General features: G+C 39.6%; 1 protein-coding gene across 2 annotated transcripts in view; it reads right to left on the minus strand.

Annotated features, from left to right (window-relative positions):
• XIRP2 (xin actin binding repeat containing 2) overlaps nucleotides 1-12,284 on the minus strand; it is a 74,764-nt gene that overhangs the window by 10,029 nt on the left and 52,451 nt on the right. Inside the window, exons 4-7 of one of the 2 annotated variants that reach the window (XM_080799080.1) lie at nucleotides 12,044-12,154; nucleotides 11,588-11,660; nucleotides 10,599-10,729; nucleotides 636-9,960 (exon numbers count right to left, since the gene is read on the minus strand). In XM_080799080.1, the coding sequence (XP_080655206.1) occupies nucleotides 636-9,960; nucleotides 10,599-10,729; nucleotides 11,588-11,660; nucleotides 12,044-12,154 (9,640 nt within the window). The remainder of the gene's footprint in view (nucleotides 1-635; nucleotides 9,961-10,598; nucleotides 10,730-11,587; nucleotides 11,661-12,043; nucleotides 12,155-12,284) is intronic. The other variant, XM_080799081.1, reaches the window with a different exon arrangement.

Genomic DNA, 12,284 nt, shown 5'->3' on the forward strand with positions numbered 1-12,284 from the left:
GCAGCCTTAGAGAATACTAACTCCATCTGACTTAAAAACAATAATTAAATACACAAAAAGTCTAATTCCATACCTATACTTTTGTCAAAGATAGCAATCAATAAAAATCATTAAAGCATCTATGGAGGGTGTAAATTTGTGGGATTATTACCAGGCTGTATTGAAGTCAAATACAAACACCACTTAAGTCTGGTAGTTAAATCATGTCAATAGTAGGTCAATGGATATTATTAAATATTGTCTTCAGTGGATAAAACATTAACTTTTAATAAAATATTAATGTGCTATGGGTGTACCATTATTAAATATACAGTTAGATATAATTATTAATGCTATTATAATAATTATTATATCTGCTGCTTTATCCAAAGTCTTATTCAACTTGACAAATCCAGGTCTCACTAATCTATATAATAGCGTTTGTTATTCTCACACAGTGCAGATGAATCCTGTATTAGGTGCTTTTGTAAAAAGAAAGCAGTAAGAGCAAGCATTGTGAAGAGAAGGCTATCCGCAGCCAGGGAAAGCTGTTAGTTTTCAGTTATTTTCAAACACCCTTTGAACAGCAGATCGCCCCAGCTGTGGACCGGGTGCCTTTAAGTGGGTTAGTCTTCACACTCCACCAGCTGGTTTACCGCTTATGAATGCAGATTCCTCTTGGAAGGTGGTTCTCATCTCAGTGGCAGAAGCATCTGAGGTTGCAAAGCCCAGACTCTGAAACACGCTTTCACTCTCCTGCCATGCCTTCTGAAAGTTCCTCCTGAGCTTTTCAGGTGAATCGGAAATATCTAAACTATGGCCAGCGATGACATCTTCGTAGGTCGGTGGAGCATGTTTGAAGTCAAAGCCAGATTTGCCAGCCTCTGAGCCATGTGATGAAGACACCGTGGTCATCGTCGAGCCCAGGACTCGATCCTCAAACGCATCCACCCCCGAGAAACGTTCACTGATGGACCTCGTTTCAGAGCGGATGCTGGGATGCCTCAAGGGAATGCTTTCTTGCAGCTCTCTAGCACGATTGCAAGAAAAGCCTGTAAAACTTGAGTTTTCCACAGACGTCGATCCATATTCCTCCTCACAGAACGAGCGACTTTCCTGCTTAATGCTGTGGTCGGCCTCTCCGTTTGTATAAACTCTCCTCATCGACTTCGCTTCGAACACGGGGCCAGCCTCGAACTCCCTGAACCACCTGTCTATTTCCTTTTCACGGTCGCTCAGGAAACTGTCCGCCATGCCGACCGCGCGGCTGGCGGCGTCGAACCTCTGCGCGTGCTCGGCGCGCCGCGGCCCCTGCACCGTGCGGATGATTTCCACCGAGTCAAAGCTCTCCGCGTCCGGCAGCCGGCGCGGCGCCGGGCCCCCTGCCTCTTGGTGAACGTAGGTCGCCATCTTCTCGACTTGCCTAATTTCCTCTTGAGCTTCCCTGGAGCCTCGGAAGGAGCCGCTGTCGACATGGTTTACACTAATAGGGATGGTAATCATGGGGGGAGAGTCCCTACCACGAGTTTCTATCTTAATTTGACGCCGAAGTGTTGCAGGAGACGTGATGATCTCAGACCTTTTCTCTACTAGGGGAACCGGGGTCCCTGATGGACATGGGGTGGCCCCTCTGGCTAGCTTGGCGGTGGTGTCCTTGAGTCTGACGAGCTGCTCAGAGCGGCTCCTGGGGGGAGAAGGGGACGCCTTTGCTGGGCCAGCTCTGGATGTTTGTGGCGCAGGACTTCTCGGGGATGCTTCCGCAAAACCGTCTTTTTTCGGGGACTGAGGGAGCTCGTCCTTAGGAGAGGTTTCTGGCCGCCGCGCAGTGGACTCGATTGTTATAAAAGTTGGCGACGGCGGACGTGTTTTCAAGGACGGAGGAGGGACCTTGCTGTCCTCTAATTTGATTTCCTGATGGGTTTTCACGTGATTGCGAGCAGCTGCTTCGTGCTGAGTTGCTACTTGGCGGTGCTCTGCCTTTTCTATGATTGTATTTTCTCGCCGTTCACTAACGTTCGACGGTTCAGATGACGTTTCATTAAGGCTAGTGGGTTTATTTCTCTGCTTTTCTGCTTTAGAGGACATCATGGCTGTTTGAATTATATTCTCACAGGACACAAGCATCTCCTCTGCTTGAGTTTTAATATGTGTTATTTCTTCTTTGATTTTTTCTATGTTGTTCTCCATAGCAATGCAAACACCATATTGTCTTTTTTCTTCACTTAATAGCCATACTGGAATAATATTTAGCAGGGTCTGAAATGTTTTAAAGCCATTTTTATCTGGCTCCACTTCAAACTGTTTTACCCTCGACAAAATCTGTTGTAGTTCTTCACGTTTTCTCAAGAATTCCAATATATTTATAGCACATGTTCCATCATCCTGCTGGGATTCTTTCACAGAGGAAAATAGAGATTTGTTCTGTGTAATCTCTTGCTTTGAATCTTTAGTATTAGAAAAGACTTGTTTCTGTTGTATGCCCTTGACTCCAAGACATTTTTCTTCCTGCAGATTATTATATGGCTGGGGCAATTTTTTACGTTCAGCTTGACTTCCAGAAGTCTGTATTTGCATTTGTTGAAAATTCTGTGTCTGTGAATCAAGATGTACATCAGTAACATTTTGCTTGACTACCTTCTGTGATGATTTATTCAAATATTCTTGTTTTCTTTCAACTATTAGTCTCTCTTCCTTTGGACCAATTGTTGATGGTTCCTGATTTGTTCTTTCACTTCCTGGAGGTTTCCCACTCTCAGATTCTCTAAATTCTCTTTGCTTCTCAGGAACGATATTGAGTTTACTTTCATGGATTTTCTCTGTGGGTTCTGTAGGTAGTTTTATTGTTACTCTTTTCTCCTTCTTAGGTAATTGATAATATTTTTCAGCTACAGATTGCTTATTACTATAGTCGGTGCTTGCTTCAGTTTTCTCGGTTTTCTGGTACTGTTCTTTGCTAATGGTTTGAACATCAACTTCGGATTGCTTTCTGTGGCTTTCATAGATGTGGTCTGCTTCATTTGATTTGTGATCTGCAGTTGGAAGCTTGGTAGTTTTAACTTGGAAACTTGGAGAAACAGGTTTTCTTTGGGGCAAATGCAAGTCCTCCAGATATTTCTGTTGTGTTTCTTGTGCACTATACTCCTGGTGCCTCTGTTTAATTTCACAAGCTGATATAGATTGTAACGTGTCCCAGGAGCTCTGTAAAACTTCCTTTTTTGTGATAGCTTTTTCTTCTGAGGCTGCTAGAACATGTTGGAGCCCCTCAGTGGTGACCGTCCCCGCTCGTGTTGTGGAAAGCTGGTTGTCCGTACACACTCCTAGGACTTGAGAATGACTTTGGGAGTTTGGGTTAGGTTGAACCAAAGTGACCCCTGAATCCAGTCCAGGTAGGGGAGCCTCCTCATTTGTTTTTTGTAATAGTACTTCCTTTTGTAGCTCTGGCATGTTTTGATTGGGACTTTCTTTTTTGACTATGTTGTAGCAAGAACTCTCAAGTTTCTGTTTTTCAAGCTCTTCTCTTTGTTGTCTGTACTTTTCTTCAGCTATCATTAAAGGTGTCTTAAATTTTCTCATATACGGTTTTGGACTTTGTTGTCCTGAATCTGCTGAGAATGAATGAGATTTTATAAGAGGTGCCATTGTTTTTTCCTTGGGTAGTGAAGTTTCTGGAACTGTCTGTGAGAGAGACCTCCTAGACTCCATAGATAATTGTTTTCTTTCATCAAGACTTCTTCTAGACATGTTCTTCTTCATCTCTGTCTGTTCACAGCTAGTCGCCATTATTACTCTTTCCTGACCCTTTGAGGGAGTAATTTTACATTCCGTATCTGGCAGGAGAGTTTCCAACTCAACTTTTGCGGAACCTCGATTCTTTTTATCTTCTATATGTTTGGGAAATTTGGGTTTAGGGAGTGTGGGAGGTGGCAAACGTACTCCTGATTTTCCCTTTAAGACTTTAGCCTGAGAATGAGTTTGCCGAGAACTTGAGGCTTCTTGGGAATATTGTATGAATGTTCCCCTGTGCTTTTCTTGAACAGAGGAGGAAAGGAGATGCGCTGGTTTAAGAGATGGAGTTGGAGGAGGGGGAGGTGGTGGAAACGCTGATAGACATTCTCTTTCAGATTTATCATCTTCTGGTGGTGGAGGAAGAGGGAGGCCTGGGAAACTTTCAAATTCAACCTTTATCATCTCTGGGGCATTTTTTTCAGGCAACATCATTAAAGGAGGTGGAGGAGGAAGAGGAAATTCAATTTCAGATGATGCATTGGAAGGTGGAGGAGGAGGTGGAGATGGAGGTGGAAGAGAGGACTCACTTTCTTTTCCATTATTTGCAGGGTTGCCGTTGATTAAATTAAATGACATTTCCATTGCCATTTTTAAGTCTGTGGAAGTATTTGTCTTCATTAAAAAGTCCTGGCTCTTCAGATGAACATCAGCCTGCTTCTTGTCAGTTGCCTTAAATTTACTATGACTTTTGGGGGAGACTTTCACTTGTGTTACATCTGATATGTCTTGATCTGTAGGCAAAGTCTGTTGAGGGTTCATGTTCTTTTTCTTTATATATTTATTAGAACATTGTAGTTCTTGCTTTAACAAAGTTTGTGTCTGCAAGTCCTCTGAAGCTTCACAAGTTTCCCCGACTGTCATGTTGACCAGACCCTGGGTTGGGCTGGGCTTAAGGCTTTGTTTATCTGTTGGTATTTTAGTGTTTTTGGTATTTTTAGGACTCTCTACGGAGAAAGATTCAGTCCTCTGGTGGTCATTCCTCAGTTTGCAAGTTTGAGTCTGTTGCTTTTCCACTGTTTTATCGACAGATTGGATAGAGTTAAAGACAGCATTCTTCTGTTCTGTTACAGTCTCTGACTTCTTAGTTTTTAGATTTTCCTTAGCTGACACCGTTGAAGTCAATTGTCTGCTCACATGTTCATCACTAAGATGCTGCTCTGTTGTGGTATCGGTCCAGACGCCTATTTTGTCCCCTGATTCCAGCACATTGTTAATAGCTTTGTGGTGTGAATTAGATAGTTTTCTAAGGCTTTTCTCAAGAGCATCATTGTTCTGTTCACGATCTATGACAATCTTTACAGTGCCTTTGGGGGCTTTTGGGAGAGTAACTTCAGTTCTTTCTTCTCTTAAATTCCCATGATAAGATTGGCCTGTAGTTTGATTGGGAACATCTGCTCTCCCTTGCCACCTGGCTGCTGGCTCAAATGGTCCTGGTCTTGGCTGAAGAACACTTTTTGTGTCCCTCTGGACAGCCACCTGATGAATCTTTGTTTTCTGCTCTTCTGAGGATCCTCCCATCACACTTTTCACATCTTCTTTTACTACAGCTCTTTTATCTACCTCTTTGAAAGCTCTCTCTGCTTCTTTCAGATTCCTTAATGATATTTCAAGGTCATCTCGGATAAGCTCCTTTTTCAGGATTTCTGTTCTTGTGTTTGCGGTCTTTTCAAGGCATTCAATAGCTTTTTCAATGTCACCAGGGATGGCATTGGGCTGTTTAGATTCTTTCCATTGGTGGTTTGATTCCTTAAGTGATTCGAGTGTGGCCAGCATGTCGCCTTTTATAATTTCTTCTGTTTTAGCCACTGTTTTCTGATTTATGGCCTGGCTGAGGGAATTTAGAGTTGATTTCAAATCACCTTTTATAATTTCTTCTTTGGGGGTCTTGCAACATGTCGTCTGAGGCTCTGTCATAAAAACCTTAACTGTATTATGCACATCTCCTGGGATGACGTCAGTTTCACGAACAGTACGTTCAACCTGAGACTGCCTTTTCTTTAGTAACAGTTTTGTACCTTCCACATCGCCACCAATTATTTCTTCCTCTCTTTCTTGTTTCCTAGCTGTCAGTGTTTCACTTGACTCCATCTGGAGTTGTTTAAGATAATCCAAAGCTCCGATTTCTATGCATGTTGTGAAAAACTGAACATTTCCCCTCTCAGAGGCATCAATTTTAGCCCTTTCAGATATTTTATTGTTTGATATGGAAGATAGCAAATTATGAATGGTACGTTTTACATCACCCCCTATTACTTCTTCACGCTCAACTGTGTCACCAGCGTTTTCATGAAGAAGACAATAGATAGTCATATTAATATCTCCTCTTTCATCTTCCTGAATTAAAATGCCTTTCTTTACGGATCTTTCCTCGGAGAACAGGTTTTTTATTGCTTGTTGTACATCACCACTCACTATTTCTTCTTTTTCAGCATGAAATTCCATTGATCTGTTTAATAATTGAGTTTTGGTCAAATTAACATTTCCCTTCTCTTCTTCACTAACCCAAATTTCCTTTTTTGCACAGTCTCTTTTGGAAAGCAGGTTCACCATTATATTTCTAAGATCAACCCTGATAATGTCTTCTTTCTGTATCTCAGGAGATGCTTGATTCATTAGCTTGTATTTTGCCATTCGAACATCCCCAACTTCATCAGCTTCAATGATGATTCCAGGAGCCGCAATAACTTTTTGAGAGTAGAGTTCTTCTAATGTTTCCTTAATGCTCTTGCCAATAATTTCTACCTTCTCTACCCTACTTTCATTAAATTCATGAAGGGGTGTAGTTTCAAAGAGCCATGTAGTTGTCTTGACATCAGAGGGAGGGATTTCCTCCTTGATGATTTTTGTGGTGTTATCATCTGCTTCCTTAATAGAATCCAGAGTTTGATTTTCAAAAAGCCATACTGCCTGCTTAACATCACCTTTCTGCACATCTTCTTGGGTGACCGTTTTGATATGTTCATATTCTGACCCTTCTCCTCTCAGCTCATCTATGGTGTGGGTTTCAAATAGCCAAGTAGATGTTTTAACATTGCCCTTTTGTATTTCATTGACACTTACTGTTCTTATGTAAGTATTCTTACCACAATTTTCAGACTCAAAAAATTGTTTACTTGTTTTTACATCCCCACCTTGAATATGGCCCACAGTGGGCATAGCATCATGTGATTCTTCTGAAATCTGATCCAGCGGCTGGGTTTCAAATTTGTATCTGACAGAACTAACATCTCCCTTCTGAATGTCTTCCTGTGTGACAGATTTAATAACATACACAGTCTCTGACTGATTAATTGAGTCTAGTGGTTTTGTTTCAAAAAGCCACCTAGTTCCTCGTACATCTCCATGAATTACCTCTTCCTTTTTAACTGTTGTCACTTCATGGTAATATCCTTCTCGGTCTTGAATTGCATAGAGTGGCTGGGTTTCAAAGAGCATTCTGTAGCTTTTTACATCACCCTTCATTACTTCTTCAGTAATTGTTTTCTTGGTGCTGAGACAGTCAGATTCTTCTTTAATCTCATCTAAAGAAAAAGTCTCAAAAATAAAGCACCCCTTTCTTACATCCCCACCTTGTACATCTGTCACTGTCTTAACTAATTCATCACCTTCTTGGCTCTCTTTTATCATATCAATTGGTTGGTTTTCGAAAAGCCACCTGCAATTTAAAACATTACCTTTCTGAATATCTTCAGTCTTTAGGGCTTTGATCTTTTTCAAAACTTCCTCTGAACTGGAACTTATAGAATCTAAAGATTGATTTTCAAATTTATGCCGCATGCTGGAGACGTCCCCAGCTTGGATATCCATTTCCATGGCCTTGATTTCTTTTCCTTCTTCTCCTTGTATGCTGTCCAAATTTTCTGTCTCAAAAAGAAAACATGCTGTACGAACATCCCCACCTTGGATCTCTTCCTGTTTTACAGTTTGCAATTTGACTGTTGCTTCGGAGTCATCTTTTATGGTGTCAAGTGGCTTAGTTTCAAAGAGCCAGGTACAGGCTTTGACATCTCCCTTATGAATTTCTTCACTGCCGGTCATTAATGAAACTTTTTCATAAAGAGACTCCATTGGTTGGGTTTCAAAAAGCCACCTGCAAGTTTTGACATCCCCTTTAACAATATCTGTCGCTTGTTCAGTTTTACTTTCTCCTTCTTCCACATTACTAAAATACTTAATCGAATCAAGAGGTTGGGTTTCGAATAGCCATTTAGCAGATTTCACATTTCCGGTCTGTATTTCTTGAGCAGATATTCCTCTAATTATCTGGAATTTATGAATGCTTTCATCAAACTGGTCAATGGGCCTTGTTTCAAAAAGCCACCTACAACTTCTCACATCACCTCTTAGGATTTCTTCTTGTTGGACTGTCTTGACTTGATGATATTTCCCAAGGTGATCTTGAATGGCATATAGTGGTGTTGTTTCAAAGAGTGATTTGTTTAACTCTACAGCACCTCTGGTGACTCCTTCCACCTCTATTTTATGTGATGCATCAAATTTAATTAAATTGTTTGATTCAAAGATATGTGTGTAATTCTTTACATCTCCTCTGTCAACTTCTTCAAGTTTCACTGTTCGTATGTACTCTTTTTTATCTTCTCTAATGTCTTCCAGAGGTTGGGTTTCGAAAATCCATTTTTGGTGCCTAACATCCCCCTTTTCTTCTTCAGAGGCAGTAATTTTTTGAAGTTTTCCTACATCAGGGCTATCTTTTAAAGCCTCTATTGGAAGTGTTTCAAATAGATGCTTAGTAGTTTGTACATCACCCCCTATTATCTCTTCAGATCTTAGAGGACCTGCATCAGAAACTTCTTTTAGAATGTCTAATGGCTGTGTTTCAAACATCCAACACTTTCTGGAGACATCTGTACCTATTATTGTTTCCTTTTCCATGATGACTTCTTCTGACTCTTCTTTGATTTTCTCCAAAGGTTGAGTTTCAAATAACCACTTTGCCCTACTCACCCCACCTTTGACATTTTCTTCCATGGATATTCCTCGGACAACTTTAATTTCCGTGATATCCTTGTTAATTGTGTCCAAGGGCTGTGTTTCAAACATCCAACGTGCTGTTCTCACATCTCCCTTTTCAACATCTTCTCTGTGAACAGTTTTAATTTCTAGCATTTGACCTAAACCATCTCTAATAACATATAACGGTTGGGTTTCAAAACATTTTATACTTCTCCTAACATTTCCCTTAATTTCTTTGAGCTCAGACCTGAGTTGCAATAAGTGAACTTCATCCACTGAATGAAGCTGTCCTAGCTGATCCAGATGTTGAGTTTCAAACATATATCTCACAGTCTTGACATCCCCACCAGTTATGTCCTTTACAGCAGTTACCCCTGATTCTTCTTGATGCATTTTATTCATTGAGTCTAATGGCGTTGTTTCAAACATCCACCGGGCTGTGCGGACATCTCCCCTGGCTAGCTCAGGAATTTTCTCAGCATTTTCTTCAGTGCCAGAAGAATGATCCCCCAATGTATCTATGGGTTGGGTTTCAAACATCCACGTGGTATATTTCACATCGCCACCAGCAATGATTTCTTGATCAGCAATGCCCTTGTTGATATTATTTTCATCTGGAGAGTCATTATTGATGGAATCTAAAGGCTGGTTCTCAAAGATCCATCTCATGGACTGTACCTCCCCCTTCAGAATTTCATCCCACTCCAAGTGTTCTCTTTCTGAGTTCAGAGCTTTTTGAGAACTGTCATTCGTATTTTCAAAAACATACCGGACTTGTTGCACATCTGCTGAAACTGAGCTCCCTGGGTGCACTTGACTAGAGACAATTTCAGAAACCTCACTGATATAATCTTTTTCTAAGTTTTTTCTTAACTCAGGATGCATGTGTTTATATAAACGGTTTAATTCGTACAAATTTCTTTGCTTAGAATATAATTCTTTGGGTACTGGTGGTATTCTAGGAGGGTTGGGGAATTCAGGGGACTGGGAAAATGCTGCCATATCTATTGGAGTTTGAAATATATCAGGTGGGGGAGGAGGAAATTCTTCTGTTTTTCCCATAGCAGTGGCATTAACTTGTACCAGAGTTGAGGAAGTGGCACTGTGGTCATTGTGTTTTGTGGTTGATGTTTCCTTCCTCTGGCAGGTTGACATGCAGGAAGTGGAAGAGGTATCCACAACTGATGATGCTTTTAAAGTCTCTTCATATTCACTTCCGATCTTTAAGGGAGAGAAAGTCAAATCTTATAAAAATGGGTGTAGTGGTGAAGACTTCCTAGGCATCGCCCCTCACCTGTCCATGTGCTATGATACCTCCATTGGAAACAACAGGTGACAGACTCCTTTGAGAGACCTACTTAGGAGCAATATTTTATGTTTGTTACTATCTTTCCTACAATGCATTGCACCTTCAGAGTTATATTCCCCATTCGAGACATCAACAGTTCAGTATTTTAACATTTACACATAATCTTGAGTATTCTTCCTCCTTTGCTTAATATGCTATGCTGAGTAATCTAGAGGGAAACAATAAAAGCCTTAAAGTACTTTTGAGGGTTGTTTTGTTTTCCTTGGAATTTTAAGCAAAGTATCTGACATTTAAAATTGACTTTATTATTTTATCTAATGCTAGTTATTAAACTTTAGAGTGTATATAATTTTTCCATTTTTCTCTAGTGAAGAAAGTTTTTAACTCTACTGCTTTTCTCATGTAGATTAATATCCTCCTTATGGAACAGAGGAGTACTGGCTCAGGATTTATTTCAAAAACCACATCAAACATTCAATAATTTGAAAATGCTAAGCATCTACATCTGGTTTTACACTTAACATATTTCTATGTAGAGAAATTGTCTTACTTTACTCTGCTTGGCTGGGGTCATCTCTTTGTCAGAATAAAGGACCTTTTCCTGGGCAGACTTTTCAAAGTGCTCTTTTAAAAACTTAGTTGAAACCTTTGGAATCTCTTCATCCTCAGGTGCATCAATGACTGCAAACAGAAAATAATACCGGGGGTGTTATATAACAAATAAACATGATGTTTGAGAAGAAAATTGTAATACTATGGGAAGCTTCTCACAATATATGTTAAATAAAAAGGTTCAAGGTATATATGGTTAATATATGTACACAAGTTAATATATGTCAAGAAATATAGGAAGAACAGTGGTGATGGTTATCTCTGGATAGGAAGTCACAAGTGGTGAAACTGTTGTTTATTTTAATTGTATATATTTTTCAAGTTTCAAGACCTACTTCCTTTAGGAAAACCAAAATAAAGCCAAAATAGATAGAGCCAAGTAGTGATTGGGTCACAACTGGCTTAAATCATCCTTTGTAGCTCTTCAAGGCACCAAAGCTTTTCATTCCCCTTTTATAGGCAAGACAAACTGGGTCTTATGCAAATTTGCACAGATTTGTCTGTAGTTTAATGACATATCTATCTGTAGGTCGCAAAACTGAATTTAGAAGTGTTTAAATCCGTTATTAGAAGTAATACAATCCAGATAACACTTCTGTTCCCAGGGAGCTTGATAAACATTAAGTTTTATTTTAGGTCCCTGAGGCAAAAAGCAATTCAGAGGTGGCTGGCGTACCACCTTCTAGGCTTTTAGGATGAATTCATAAGACTGATGGGCAGTGAACTATTTCAGAAGCTTATTGCATCTATTACCACACACAGAACCTAATTATATATAGAAATACTACTCTGTCCCCTTTGGGACCATGAGTCATAGTTACTAAATTTACTCAGTGGGAGGGATTGTGCTTTGGAAGGCTTCCATTCAAACACAGACACATCAGCAGGAGCAAGGTATATTGGGGACCAATAATAACAGATTCTCACCTGTTTCTTGAACATACTGATGGAGCTGAGAAGCTTGGCTTATTTCCTCAGTGTGCTTTTTAAGATGAGAGGCCTATGTTTAAAGATGATTTTAAATCAATAATTGTTTCTAAGAAGTCAGTTATTTTAGTGCTATACATATATTCTTCATTTCACAGTGATTTTCTTTCAAGACTTCAGTGAACATTGAGAGATGCTAATTAAACTTCTGTCCCTTATTTTAATGCATGGGCTCATGCTATAACATATATGAATTAACATCTAAAGTGCACTCATATTTTTAGGGTGCTCGTTTTATTTTTCAAAGAATGTCAACTCCAAAGTATAGAAATAGACACTGATATATATTGATATTAAACACATAGAGGACATTAAAAGCAATTGCTTACAATAAGGTCAGAATTTCCACACAGCTTTGTAAACTGTTTGGAAAGTATTGTCTTTCTAAGTAGTTACCATTTCTGTTCCAAGAACATCACTTTTGTGTGTTTTGGAAACCTCTTGTTGATTTCTTTCCATTTCCTGGCTGGTTCTTGAAGTGTCGACCTGGCTGCTGTGGATTACCTCCTGAAAATAAATGAATAAAGAAATATACAATGTTTTAAGAAAAGTCGGAAAATGTTAACTTTTTTAATTAATGGAAAAACTTAATAATAAAATTAAAACTAATGAAAAAAATTGAAGTTCCTCAGTGTAT

Source organism: Martes martes (genome assembly GCF_963455335.1).
Source record: "Martes martes genome assembly, chromosome: 3".
In the NCBI taxonomy this organism is placed as follows: Eukaryota; Metazoa; Chordata; class Mammalia; order Carnivora; family Mustelidae; genus Martes; species Martes martes.